The following is a 13,074-nucleotide window of genomic DNA, read 5'->3' on the forward strand; positions in this document are numbered from 1 at the left end:
AACTAAACTCTCAGTGTGAAAGCCCCCTTATTGACATCATAACAGAAGACTAACTGATGATTATGCACTGACCCAAGGTCAGATTTAATAAGGATATATTTTTGACAATGGATGAGTAATTGGTCTATAATGAAAGCTTTTGATTTAAAGTAAAGACAGGTCAGTGCATTTTCAGAAATTTGTTTGCTGTAAATGTAGGCATGAATACAGCGAACAGATCAGAAGCCAAAAACACTGCAGGGAATTATGGGAAGGTGTCATGAAGGTTATGCCTGTTTCTCTCTCTCTCTCTCTCTCTCTCTCTCTCTCTCTCTCTCTCTCTCTCTCTCTCTGACTAATGGGTTCTTTAAAGCCAAGAGAATGAATCCCATTTTGACTTTCCGAATCTCTCTCCCGACTTTTTCTTTGCTGCTATAATAGCTTGTCTTTGAGCCGGCCGCCCTGGTAGGAGCTTTAGCCACAAAACCCTGATCCTTTTGAACACGTCATGGCTGATTAGTGTGGTGTGCTAACCAGGCGACCAGGATAAAGTGTCCCAGAACTTGAGATAGAAGTGAAAAAGATTCATTTGTGTGAGGTCTGAGATCACTTGAACTCAGAAACGTCCGCTGATAAACACTGAGTCACTTACAGAAACTGAATGAACTTTTTTCAGGAAGTAATTGAGTGTGATGGGGTCAGCCTATTACACTGGTGCTCATCCATTCTGAAAAAGAGATTTTTCAGATACATCATGGGAAATAACAGAGTCCCTTAATGCTGCGTTTACACCAACTGCGTTTGAGGCGTCAAAATTGCGTCTACCGCTCCTGGTTTGCCTCTTGAACAGTTTGAATGCATTCGCGTGTCTAGAGGGAAGTAGACGCATGGAAAAAGCTATCATTTGACGCACGTCAAAGGCAAAATCCGCTTCTTGTGGGAGGGGCAAGTGCTATGCGATTGTTTGATGTTGATTGTACATTTATCCAGAGAGTTACCGGTTTGGTCACCTTACTATAGTGGGAAAATAAACGGCGCGGGTCGATAAACGTTACGTCACGTGACTCAAAAGTGAAATGTGTATTTACAACTTACCATGTTGTCCAATGTCCTCACTGACACTCTTCCAAGCGAGGTCCTTTTTATTCCTGTCTCTATAGAAATAAGAACTTGTGTCGTATAGCTCCGGGTGACTGCTCACGGACATTATCAAGCGTTCCTTCATGGTGAATGAGTGACTCCGGGCAGGGCTACTGCCACAGCAGCAAGCAGGCTCCTGATTGGTTAACGCGGCTCGAAAATCTGCCAAAGTTCACATTTTTGAACTCGGGGCATCAGCCACAAATTCGCATCAAAATCAAAATGCACAAAAAACACCATTCGCGCGTACCATGCCAGACGCTGCCCAGATAGTCACTGGACGCTGTAACAGAACAGGGCCGCAACCGCAAAACGATAGAGCCGGACTCGTTCCTGAGTCCAAATGCACATCGGGCTGAAGCCGTTTCTGGTCTGTGTTTAGGGGTTGTTGCGGATTTGTGTCAGCGCCGATCTGGTTCACAATCATAAAATGTCTCTAAGATAGAAACAGAGGCAAGGGGCTTAAAAAGGATCCGGGCTAAATGTAATTGATATCTGGGTCAATTTGCGGCATTCGCACGATCTCGATGCGCAAATGAGGCGAAATCGCGTCTACCGTGCCAAACACCTCATTCGCGCCACGAGACCTCCAGGTGCGCATCAACGCGTCTTCACATTGACTTAACATTGAAATCACTTGCGCCTGACGCCTCTACCGCGGCTGGTATAAACGCCCCTTTAGGGAGGACACACCACTAGGCGGCCATGTTTGCAACACCTCCGGGCACTTATTTTAGACGTTCAAGACTAGGAAAATCACAATTAATCAACCTATTTCTGACCAACAATTAAAATTGACATCACCTGTACCATAACATTTCTTAAGCTCATTGCGCTATAAAACACCTTCTTCAAAGTCATTTCAGCTAATGAGCATGTGCACAGGGTGTTAAACACCTCACATCATATATTTATTTATTTATTTATTTTTATATGGTGACCAGGCTTTTGCCATAGCCGGCCCTAAACTGTGGAACAGCCAACGCTCTCTATTAGATTAATTTCATCAGAATCACTTTTCAAAGCAAAATTAGAGACCTATCTCTTTGAGAAGGCTTTTAATCGATGAGCTCACATGGGCTGTTTAATCTAAACATTAATGGTTGAATTGTCTTTTTCTTTTTTTTAATCAATATTGTTGAGCACAATGGTCAAGCATCGTTGTTTTTTTATTGTGCTTCATAAATAAATTGAGATTAAAATGGCACTCATTATGTAGACTGACCCAGAAATAAATATTTATAAATGACATGAGCTGATGTTTGTGTGTGTGAGAGAGGTCTTGTCCTCTAGGCTGGTGGGAAACACATTTTTGGCGGCGTTTCTCATCGTGCATTACATGGTCATGATTTAATAAAGCCCTTCTCTTTGTCCGGCGGCTTTTCTATTAGCATATTCATTTTAATGTAATTCACCCAAATTATATTGATTTCAGTATGAAGGGTTGGTGTAAAGAGTATTTTATCACAATACCTGTGTTTATCAGTCATACAACAGTCCCATAGAAAAATCTGCCATAATTAAAACTATCAATCAGTGTTCAGAGACTCTGCTGATATACTCTCAGTTTTAATGATAAATACTGCATTGTCTTTAACCACTAGATTATTTGTAATAGTAAGAGTTATTTGTTTTTCTGTTTTAAAAAGATCTCAGTGATTTATTTTGGCTTGAATGTTTTTTTGCACAGTTCAATTATTATGATGATACGGACTACCGGCACATCCGGGAACTTGACTGTAAATTTCGTCACCGCCCCTTTTCGGGGGATAAAAAAGCAGCGCTTCCATTGGCTTCCATTCAAGGTGGCGGAGCGGGGCGGCGTTTTTGCACAGCCGGCAGGCGTAGGTGGCTTGTGGGGTCACTCAGATTGAACATGTTGAGTGTTTGTCTGTCCATCCTGCCTGCCATGGAGCGCGGGGGGTGCATTGGCACATTTAATTTGGTCAATGTGGAAGCATGTCCCTTTCATTCTCACAGCGTCAAATTTTGTGTAACAACGCCATCCAGTGATTGCTGGAAATATCGCTAAGCCAGTTAGTTGTATGGCTGGACGGAAAAGTGCACTCATTACTCTAAATATAAAGACATAATAAATAACTACGAAGTAACTTTCAAATACGAAGTAAAATCATTCACTTGCTTGCTTCCCTGTTGACTCGATGAGGTACGAGTAAATGTCCGGGTAAGACACCTCTGGCCAATAGGGAGCGTTGTTACACAAATTTGATGCTGGGAGAATGAAAGGGACATGTTTTTATATTGACCAAATTAAATGTGTTAATGTATATTTCACGCTCTATGGCCGACAGGGTGGACAGATAATTACTCAACATGTTTAATCTGAGTGATTTCATAAGTTATTTACGCCTGCCGGCTGTGTACGAAGGTTGCTTTGTTCCGCTATTTTGAATGGAAGTCAATGGAACGTCTAGTCTCATTTCCCCTAAAAGTGGGCGTGAACCTGTTCAGAGACATTCTATGACGTTGCGCCGGTTGTGCGTATTATTTTACATGTTAACTGTTAACTTAGACCCTCACACCTTTGCTTAAACCCTGGTTTTACAATAAATAGCCTTAGACTGTTTTTTGCATGTTTCTGCTCTCTTAAACAGTGGTGACGTCTGATTGCTTCATCCGGCTTTTCTCTGATCAGAGACCCTGACTATGACTAATAAGAATTCACTCACCATTCACATTAAAGTTCTCTGTAATGCATCAGTAAAGAAGTAGATAATGGGGCGAACACACTAAATGTGAATTTGCATGAGTAGATTACATACAAAGTCAATGCAAAGACACGAATAGATGAGAATTTGCGTGGGGCGATACGAATGTTGCCAATTGGGTGCATGATTGCCGTGAACACACAACATTTTCTATGCAAATCATCTTTTTGTCTCTGTTAGTTTTAGTAGGCTTTTTTTTGCGAGGTCCAAATAGTTTTCACACAGGGTTTGTGAGATGATAGCGCTGGATGACATCATGCCCTAATTAGCATATTCATGAAGTCATCAATGTGTACTTGCATTTACTTTCTGAACTGTTACATGCAGTACTGTATTTTAATACAGCTGAATACCGAATAAAGTCTTTCTCATTTACATATTTTCTGTTTATGTTGTCAGACTTAACCTGCAGCAACTTCCACTTCCATTTGGTTAACAAACTATTTGCATCTTTACAGACGAAATATATTTGTATGGCCTGTCAGTAACAGTGACGGGTGCATGGAAGCACTGTTTTAGATTCATTAATACACAAGTCAGACACTGAATAGAGTAGACACCAGTTTGTGCACCTGTGTTTGTAATTCAAAATTTGGTGAAAGTTTGTTGCATTCTTAATAGTTCCACTCAGGGGTGGTATAGCGGGCATTAGACTCTGTCGTCTTAAGCTTTGTTTAAACTCGACCCGTCCGCATGAGGGCGTTGGTGTGCGTGCCAAAAACGTCAACGCGGAGTGGGCAGTTGGGTGCACGAGACCTCATTTCCCACTATTACTTTCATTATCTTAAAGGAGTGTAAGCATGTAAATAATGCACATAAATAACGTGTGCAAGAGCGCTCAACAATTATATCGAATCAACAGGCACGTGAAACTTAGCTAGCAGGTTGTTTAAACAACAAAAATCACCATAACTTACTTTAAATTTGCAAGAACTATAGACTAATACAATAACGGGGTTATTTAAGCCTAAAACACAAGTCCACTTACAGTTCTCACGGACACGCGTTTTATCAACTGGCTTCCAGCCAGTGACAGACAGTGACAGACCATTTCGGCGTGTGGCGAGCATGCACGCTCACGATGTGAAGCGCGTCTGCGCTATTCTCCGAGATGTTTTATCAACTGGCTACTGTTATCCTCCAGACAGTGACGGACCACTCTCTCATTTGGCCGTGTGGCGCACGTGCCCGCTCTCAGTGCGAATCGCATCTGCGCTATTCTCCGAGATGCACTTGACGGCCTTTTGTGCTGCAAATTATTATTATTATTATTTGATGCCCTAGTTAAGGTGGTAGGGTTTCCCAGTTTAGGCGGGCCGCCCAAACTGCAAAGTGTTGCGGGAAACCCTGCAAAGTGACATATCGTGCATTTTGAGGCATACATTTTTACCAACTTGTGTTCCCTGGTTTTGAACCCATTAGCGCTGCTAACACAATACTTTACCACTAAGCTATACAGAAGCTAAAGAAGAAATGGCTAAAGGAGAAAGAAATTTAAACAATGTTGTAGTTCACTCAACACACAATTAATACATACGTGTGTTTGCAAATTGCAAATTTAAAAGCCTCACATTACTGCCTTTAACCCTCCACAATACAATTGTCCATATAATTGTTCATTGTCCTCATGCAGCCATAATCATTGTAATGTAAAGATTATATATTTGTCAAAATACATTTTTGATGCATGCTACGAATAAATCAGAAAAAACTGATGCAGAGGTTATTGTTCGTACTATGATGTCTTTTGTTGCTATAGGGATAAATGGAGTTTTGTTATTCCTGCATCTTCGACCTGAGCTTTTGTATTTCAAGGTCTACCAGAAATGACGGTCAAATTCCCTTTTCCCTCTCCATCTCTCTTTCTCTTATGTTTTACATCATTCACTCTTAAGAAAAGGGAGCTTTCAGGGCATTTTTTGACTGGAAATGTTGGAGGTCTTGCGTTTCTTTAAAAGGTTTTAAGAATGTGTAGTTGATCATTGATGGTTTTGAAGTTCTTTCACTTCAGTTTTGGAGGTTATTCATTATCTTTCAACGTGTGAATGTGTGTGCTTTTTGAGGTTTTGAGTGCACAGGAGGTGTAGTGTTGATGATAGTGTGCTGACTTGATGGTGAGTGGCTGTAGTCTCATCGTCCTTGTGAAAAAGAAAGTGAGGGAAGAAATTTCATCTTTTCATCATTTTTTTCTCAGTGTGTACTGAAAACCCCCCCAGAAATGTCGTTTGAATGATGGCTTGCATGAGTTCAAACCATAACCTTGGTGTTGCTAGCGTCATCATGATCTACCAGGCCAGTTAATCCGCGGTCAGCCAATGAGGCACAGACATACACCTGATCTTTAACATGCCCTCCATGTCTCTTTGCTCTTCTTCCTGATTTATTCAAATCAGCCCTCTCATTTAATGGACCGCTCTTTGTCTATGTCACTCCTCATCACAGTCTGTTAGTATACGGTTTGTGTTAACGGTAGCAGGATGTAATTAACGGGACCGAGCAGGTGCTAAGTGCTCCCCCGGTTTTGTTTAATGACCGTTTCAGAAGTGTGGAATGGTGCGGTGACCCTGTTCTCCAGTCATGCCTTAGGGGCCTAACTATCAGAGGTATGGTAATCCAGTTTTCCTGTCTGCTGAGATTCGGTTGTGTATTTAATTGTGTGTGTCTGGCCGTTCAGATGTCCCACTGTGCTTGAAGGCTGGAATGAGTTTTGTCTGAGCTAGAGAATGGCTATTACTTTAGATAATTTCCCTGTGACCCTGCAGAAATGCCTTGTTTGACCTACAAAATTGCTGCCGCAATTGCGCGTCTATGTCCATTTTTATATGTGCGCGCTCCCATTCTTTCACTGCCCTCGTTCTCACCTTTTTTGATCTTGTTGTTTTTCATTTTCCATTTACTCAGTGTGCACACACATACACACACGCACACACACACACACACACACACATGCACACACGCACACACACACAGCATTTCTGGATTCTCTCTGTATAAAGGAGGGGTGAGCAGGGCACAAACTAACACGGGGTTAATTGTAACATGGCTACATATTTATTAGGGCTGTCAAAAGATTAATCGCGATTAATCGCATCCAAAACAAAAGTCCGTGTCTACATAACACATGTGCGTGCACTGTGCATAACCATTATCTATATACAAAAACACACCCAATCATGTATATATGTAAGAATTTTTTTTAATATTTATATATAAAATATTTATATTTATATATAATATAAATTATAGAAATGTATATACAGTATTTAAATGCAAATATTTCTTAAATATATTAGGGCTGTCAAAATTAACGCGTTAATAACGCGTTAACGCAAATTCATTTTAACGCCACTAATTTTATTAACGGAGATTAACGCAAAGCGCAATTTCTGTTTGACCCTTGGTCCAGCCCATAGTTGAATGAACAGAGACGCAGACAAATGTGACTCTCTCTAAATGAGTAAAAGGTTTTCATAGAAATAAGAACATTAAGCAAATCGTCTACCAAATCCAATGCTCTAAATGCTCTTTGGACATCTGATATGATCTTTATTTATACGTCTGAGAGGTCTAACGTTACCGTCCTCCTAATGCTTAATCTAATACAAAAATGCGTCTCAATTCATTTTGGTTTCGCTTTTGTGCATGACTTAGAAAATAGACTGCAGGACTTGCTTGATGTTAAAAGAGTCATTAAGAGAGATAAAGTTCGGTACCTGATTAATGTTAAAGAGTTATTAAGAGCGACAAGACTCAAAAGCGATCCCCTCACGCTAACTGACTGATATCTGAAGCGCGTGCACACAGACGCGCGAGTGCGCGACCCGGATATATAGACATCTACACAAAATTGAAGTTTTACAAATATCTGTTTTGATAAGAATTCACGCAGGTAGGCTCTATAATCTGTTATGTTTTAAGTAAATGTTTGGTTAACTGTTGGGTAAAACTATCTGATGTGTAACATTATATTAGATCACTTAGATTTTAAGCAGTCTGTCTCAATGTCAATCAAACAAAAGGAAAAAAAGTTGAACATACATTGATGATGTTTTTGCTTTGTGTGTGCTAAATCTATTAGTTTTACCAGTGATTTTAAGGTATTGATGTGGTAATATAATGTATGGATGTGAAAATTTTTGTGGTAATTTGACTCTTTCAACTTCAAACACGTGTAGTTCTGTCATATTTTGTTATATTTCAACAAACCATGCATTGTTCTATGTTTTAATAGAGAATGTCAAAATATGAACAACTATTTTTTTTTTAATTTGCTAATTCCGACTCAACTTGCCAGCACAGGTCACAAATGATGCAGCAGCAAACAAAAATGGAGAAAGAAAAATCTTCTGAACAATGGCTGGTGATTCTGTTAAAATGTAAACAGGCTGTTGTTAACATACATTTGCATAAAGCATCTATATATGTATATATGATTAGAATATTAAAAACCTGAAAAGTGTTAAATTAGGGTAAATTTAGAATGGATAAAAATGTGCGATTAATTTGCGATTAATCGCAGTTAACTCATGAAATCATGCGATTAATCTAGATTAATTTTTTTAATCTATTGACAGCCCTAAAATATATACATGAATGTGTGTGTGTATTTATATATACATAATATTTATACACAGTACACACACATATGCTATGTAAACACAAACTTTTATGTTGGATGCGATTAATCGCGATTAATCTTTTGACAGCCCTAATATTTATATATGGCTGAATGCTCTCTGTGTTTTTGGTCTTTTTCTCTTATTGTCAGAAGATCTCCTGTGAATTTGTGAAAAGTTATGATGTGTTTTGGTTAAAATATTAAACAAAGAGTGTTTTGGAGGCATTAAAGTAAATTTCTTCATTTTATGTTTTTTTTGGGTGTGTAATTCACCAAATCCAATCCAAATCCAATAATTTTATATAATTATTTGTGTTTAAACTAAATTTTCTAGCAGGTGTTACAACAAAACTCTCTGTTTGTTACAATGAATCCCACCTATGGTCATGTACTGATAACGGTAGATCCCACAAACAAACTTGAAGTGTTAATTTGTAGCAGAGATGTGTCTGCTGGATGTGTAAAAAAATGATTAATCTAACTTAAATATTTTAATATTTTAAATCGACAGATTGATGTGATGTTGATAAATTATGTTTTCAGGCTCTGAGGGCGGAGCTCAAGGAGCGTGAGTATTTAGTACTCAGCACATTGGACCAGGCACGCATGTTTCTGGCTGACCAGCCAATCGAAGGACCAGAGGAGCCACGCAAGAACCTGCAGCTTAAAACGGGTTAGAGACCATTGTTTCCTATTAGTGCCATTTTCCTGAATGTTTGATTAACAAAATGAAAGCAGAGAGATTGAGCAAAATCAAAGTCTAGACACATCATGCTTCACAATATACTTTAAAGCGTAACTAAACCCCTGGTCAGAGCCTGACTCCACCCACTGGCAAGATTTGAAAAATGTATGAAAAGTAGGCAGATCCCAACGGAGATAGAGGGGACGAACTAAGCTCGTACCAAGCATGTGGTGAGATCGTAACAAGGGCGTGGTGGGCTTGAACCTGCTTACGTCACAAGTTATTTTTTGGACCCAACATCCAATAGGACAATTCAACTGCAGTAGCCACCGTTCAACCTGAAGAGGGCAGCACTCAGACGTTTTTACACCAGATATTGTAGTATTGAAACACTTTATATCCAAATGTCAAAAAACTTACTAAAATCAATGAACAGCACTAATAAAGAAACATTCTTTCAGCTCATTAACTAAAAAAGTTGGTTTAGGGTTTAGTTACTCTTTAACTAAGGGTACATTTACACGGCAATGCTTGTACTACAAACAGAAACATTTTCATTTGCATTTTTGAATAGTTTCACGTACAGTGTTGGGGGTAACGCGCATTACGTAATAATAGTACTTTTCTGAAGTAACGAGTAAAGCATTACTTTTTAAATGTACACATTAATATTTGAGTTACTTTTTAAAAAAAGTTTAATTAATTAAATTTAAAAATAAAATAATGTACTAAATTAAACTCAGCATATTTACGTAGAATTACACACTCTGTGCGCCTGAGTGGGAACAATTTGAGTCAGAAACAGAGATAGCAAGGCCAGAGCTTGACATTTTTGCAATGGAAATATGCCATTTCTGAATGCAGAACTTCTAAGTCATAAAAAAACACCTGCAAGGCCTGAAAGAGATCAAATCTCAGCCAAGTAAGAAAAATTATGCAAAAGTAACTTAAAAGTAACGGAAGCATTACTTTCAATAAAACGTAACTAAGTAACGCAATTAATCACTTTTTGGGGGAGTAACTTAATATTGTAATGCATTACTTTTAAAAGCAACTTTCCCCAACACTTTTCACATACACACCACAACATTGTATATATGAAGAGTTTTCGTTGCAAAACAAGATAAATCCGTTTTTAAAATTTTTGTCAAAACATGTTTAATTTTATGTTATCATGTTATTATTTTGTTTTATGGTGCTACTTAGCTGTATTTTTTAAGTTATGAAGGTTTAAATCAAAACAAACCAACTGCAGTTGAATTGATATTAATTGGAAGGCACAACCAAAAAAATACTGAGTTTTCTCTTTTTGCAACGAAACTCTTCATGTATTTATTACTATATATATTACTGATTACCTAAAACTGTAAATGCGGATTATTCTGAAAGTTTTGGTATTTGGGAAAAGGTCATTACATAGATTTGATTGTTACGCAAAACTGGCAACCCTGCCAAGCCAGTGCGATAACACTCACGAGCAAGCTGACTGTGCACCCACAACTGTAGTAATGCGCATGTATAATTATCAAATGTTACGTGTTGTTGTGCAGACCCAAACATTACAACTGCGTACACAGTACACCAAGACGAAAGCATTACCTAACACAACATTAAAAGTTACTGTATTTAAAAAAAAAAAAATTAATACCAAAACAACACATTTACAAACAAATGGGTGTGCAACGTATCCTGAAAAGCTGTGACGTCTGCATCAGGATCGTTTTAAAATGGTGGATGCGTCTACATATATGGAGCGGTCATATGACTTAGCTGTGTGTATACATATCTATGGTCATAACGATCACCGTTCACTCAGATTCATGAAAACGACAAAAAATGCTGTATTACGTGTGCCAGGCCAGTAGATGGCGGTGTTACTTTGTAAAGAAACGCTACACACTTGCGCACATTAACATTTTTCTACAGAGTGAAAAATACAAGGATCAAGACAGAGAACGCATCCAGTAATTTTGTTAAATGATGAGGTACTGTAGGTTTATTACTACAAGTGACCCTGGATTATAACATGGCAAAATTTTGCAAACATTGTTGGAGAAGCGTTAATAAAGTCAATAGACAAAACACGCATAACGTTACAGTTTTACAGATTTGTATTTTTGTCGTGGACATGGAGATTAATGGCATTGTTATCAAAAACTTGCACTTTAAATCCGACTTAAAAAAGTTTGCGTTTTAAGGACCCAACGAACATGTCATGTAAACGAACATCCGAAACACGTACTGTAAAAACTGTCCTGTTTTTGGTTAATAACGTTTTGGTGTAAACAGACCCTGAAATAGCGTTACATCCTCTCTGAGGTGAGAAGAGAGTAACTTTTAGCAGAGCAGATACTCTCAGAGGGACGCTCTTTGATGTAAGTGACTCTGATAAATCAGACACTTGCTGTCGGCATGCTCTTTACTGCAGTATCTGATGTCTGGAAAGTTTCACAGCTCTCTAGACACTTCCACAGGGACCTGAATGAAAGCTCATTTAGGACAAACGTCAGTCATGAGTTAACAAAAAGATTAAATTGGATTTTTTGATCCAGAGATATTGTGTGTTTGTGGAAGTATTATCAGAATGACTGAATGTCTTCTGGGTGAATGATTCAGTTTTTTAACCTCTTACTGAGGTACATAACTGAGGTACAAACAATACATAATTAGAAAGGTCTACTGAACTTTTTGTATTTGACCTTTATTTTAAAGGTCACATTCTTTCTGATCCCATTTTTTTAACCCTAGTTAGTGTGTAATGTTGCTATAATCGCATAGATAATACTTGTAAAATGATAAAGGTCAAAGTTTACTGTCAGGCGATATATTTTCTTTAATAAAATTCACCTTTCAAAGCCTGCAGCGAACGGCCGGTTTGGACTACAGCCCTCTACTTCCAACTTTAATGACGTCACTAAAACGGTTTTCTGACTAAACAGATAAGTAAATTGTGTGAGAAATACCGCGTTTTTACACGTGAAACATAAACACATGTTATGTTGCACATCGTAAACACAATCAAAGCTTCAAAAACACAAAAAGAACGGGACCTTTAATCAGAAAAAAATCGTATAGTGACAGTAATGTCTTAATTTGTCTCACAAGTTATACAAATTCAAATCAGAGTCCTTACCTGTTAAATGAAATATGACCCTCAGTCTCATGAATGGTTGTCATGAAAGCACTTCACAAAACATCATCCTTCAGGGCTTTTGGTACAAAGGCGTGCATATTTGAAAAAATATTGATTGATTTTATATGTTTACTTCAAATTTCTATATAGAGGAGAAATAATTAATTAATTTGTATTCCAAACGTGGTAATATGAGCCACTGATGTTGCTAAACTGACATTTGCACTAGTCGATTTCATTCATTGGATTATATATGGTGTATCTGTGTTCTTTTAGTCATGTTGGGTATTTTCATAACCAATACAGTATATTTTATAATGCAACGCTTAGCCTTTAGCACTGTATAATATATCATAATTTCATTTTGCAATCCAAAGCCACATCAGCTTACATATGGTTATTTAAAACACTCGACTGCTGTTATAAAGTGAGTTTGTAGCAGTGTTGTTTTCATCAACGATGAAAATGATTTCGTTGATGCACCTTTTGTAATGACGATAACGTGACAATGACTAGCTAAAATGGCTCTAAGGTGACTAAAACATGACGAGACGCTTTCCAGTTTTCGTTGACGAGACGAGAGGGAACAAAAATGATAAATCTGACGTTCACAATGCGTGTCATTTCTCCCTATTTTGCATTTTATAGCTAAAAAAACAATCAGCAATGCCACCGCATCCTATCTTCGTTTTGGGTACGCCCACCACCATGTCGCGCACGTGCACCAGATTTCACACAACAACAACACACCTGCGGCGAGTTCGAAGGATGATGACGCCAATAAACAGGC

At 38.2% G+C, this 13,074-nt stretch overlaps 1 protein-coding gene across 6 annotated transcripts in view; it reads left to right on the top strand.

Moving 5' to 3' along the window:
* Nucleotides 1-13,074, top strand: part of utrn (utrophin) — a 274,929-nt gene that overhangs the window by 179,432 nt on the left and 82,423 nt on the right. For all 6 annotated transcript variants that reach the window (XM_073874808.1, XM_073874812.1, XM_073874811.1 and 3 more), the window contains one exon: nucleotides 9,010-9,139. In XM_073874808.1, the coding sequence (XP_073730909.1) occupies nucleotides 9,010-9,139 (130 nt within the window). The remainder of the gene's footprint in view (nucleotides 1-9,009; nucleotides 9,140-13,074) is intronic.

This window comes from Misgurnus anguillicaudatus, chromosome 13 (genome assembly GCF_027580225.2).
Source record: "Misgurnus anguillicaudatus chromosome 13, ASM2758022v2, whole genome shotgun sequence".
Classification (NCBI taxonomy): domain Eukaryota; kingdom Metazoa; phylum Chordata; class Actinopteri; order Cypriniformes; family Cobitidae; genus Misgurnus; species Misgurnus anguillicaudatus.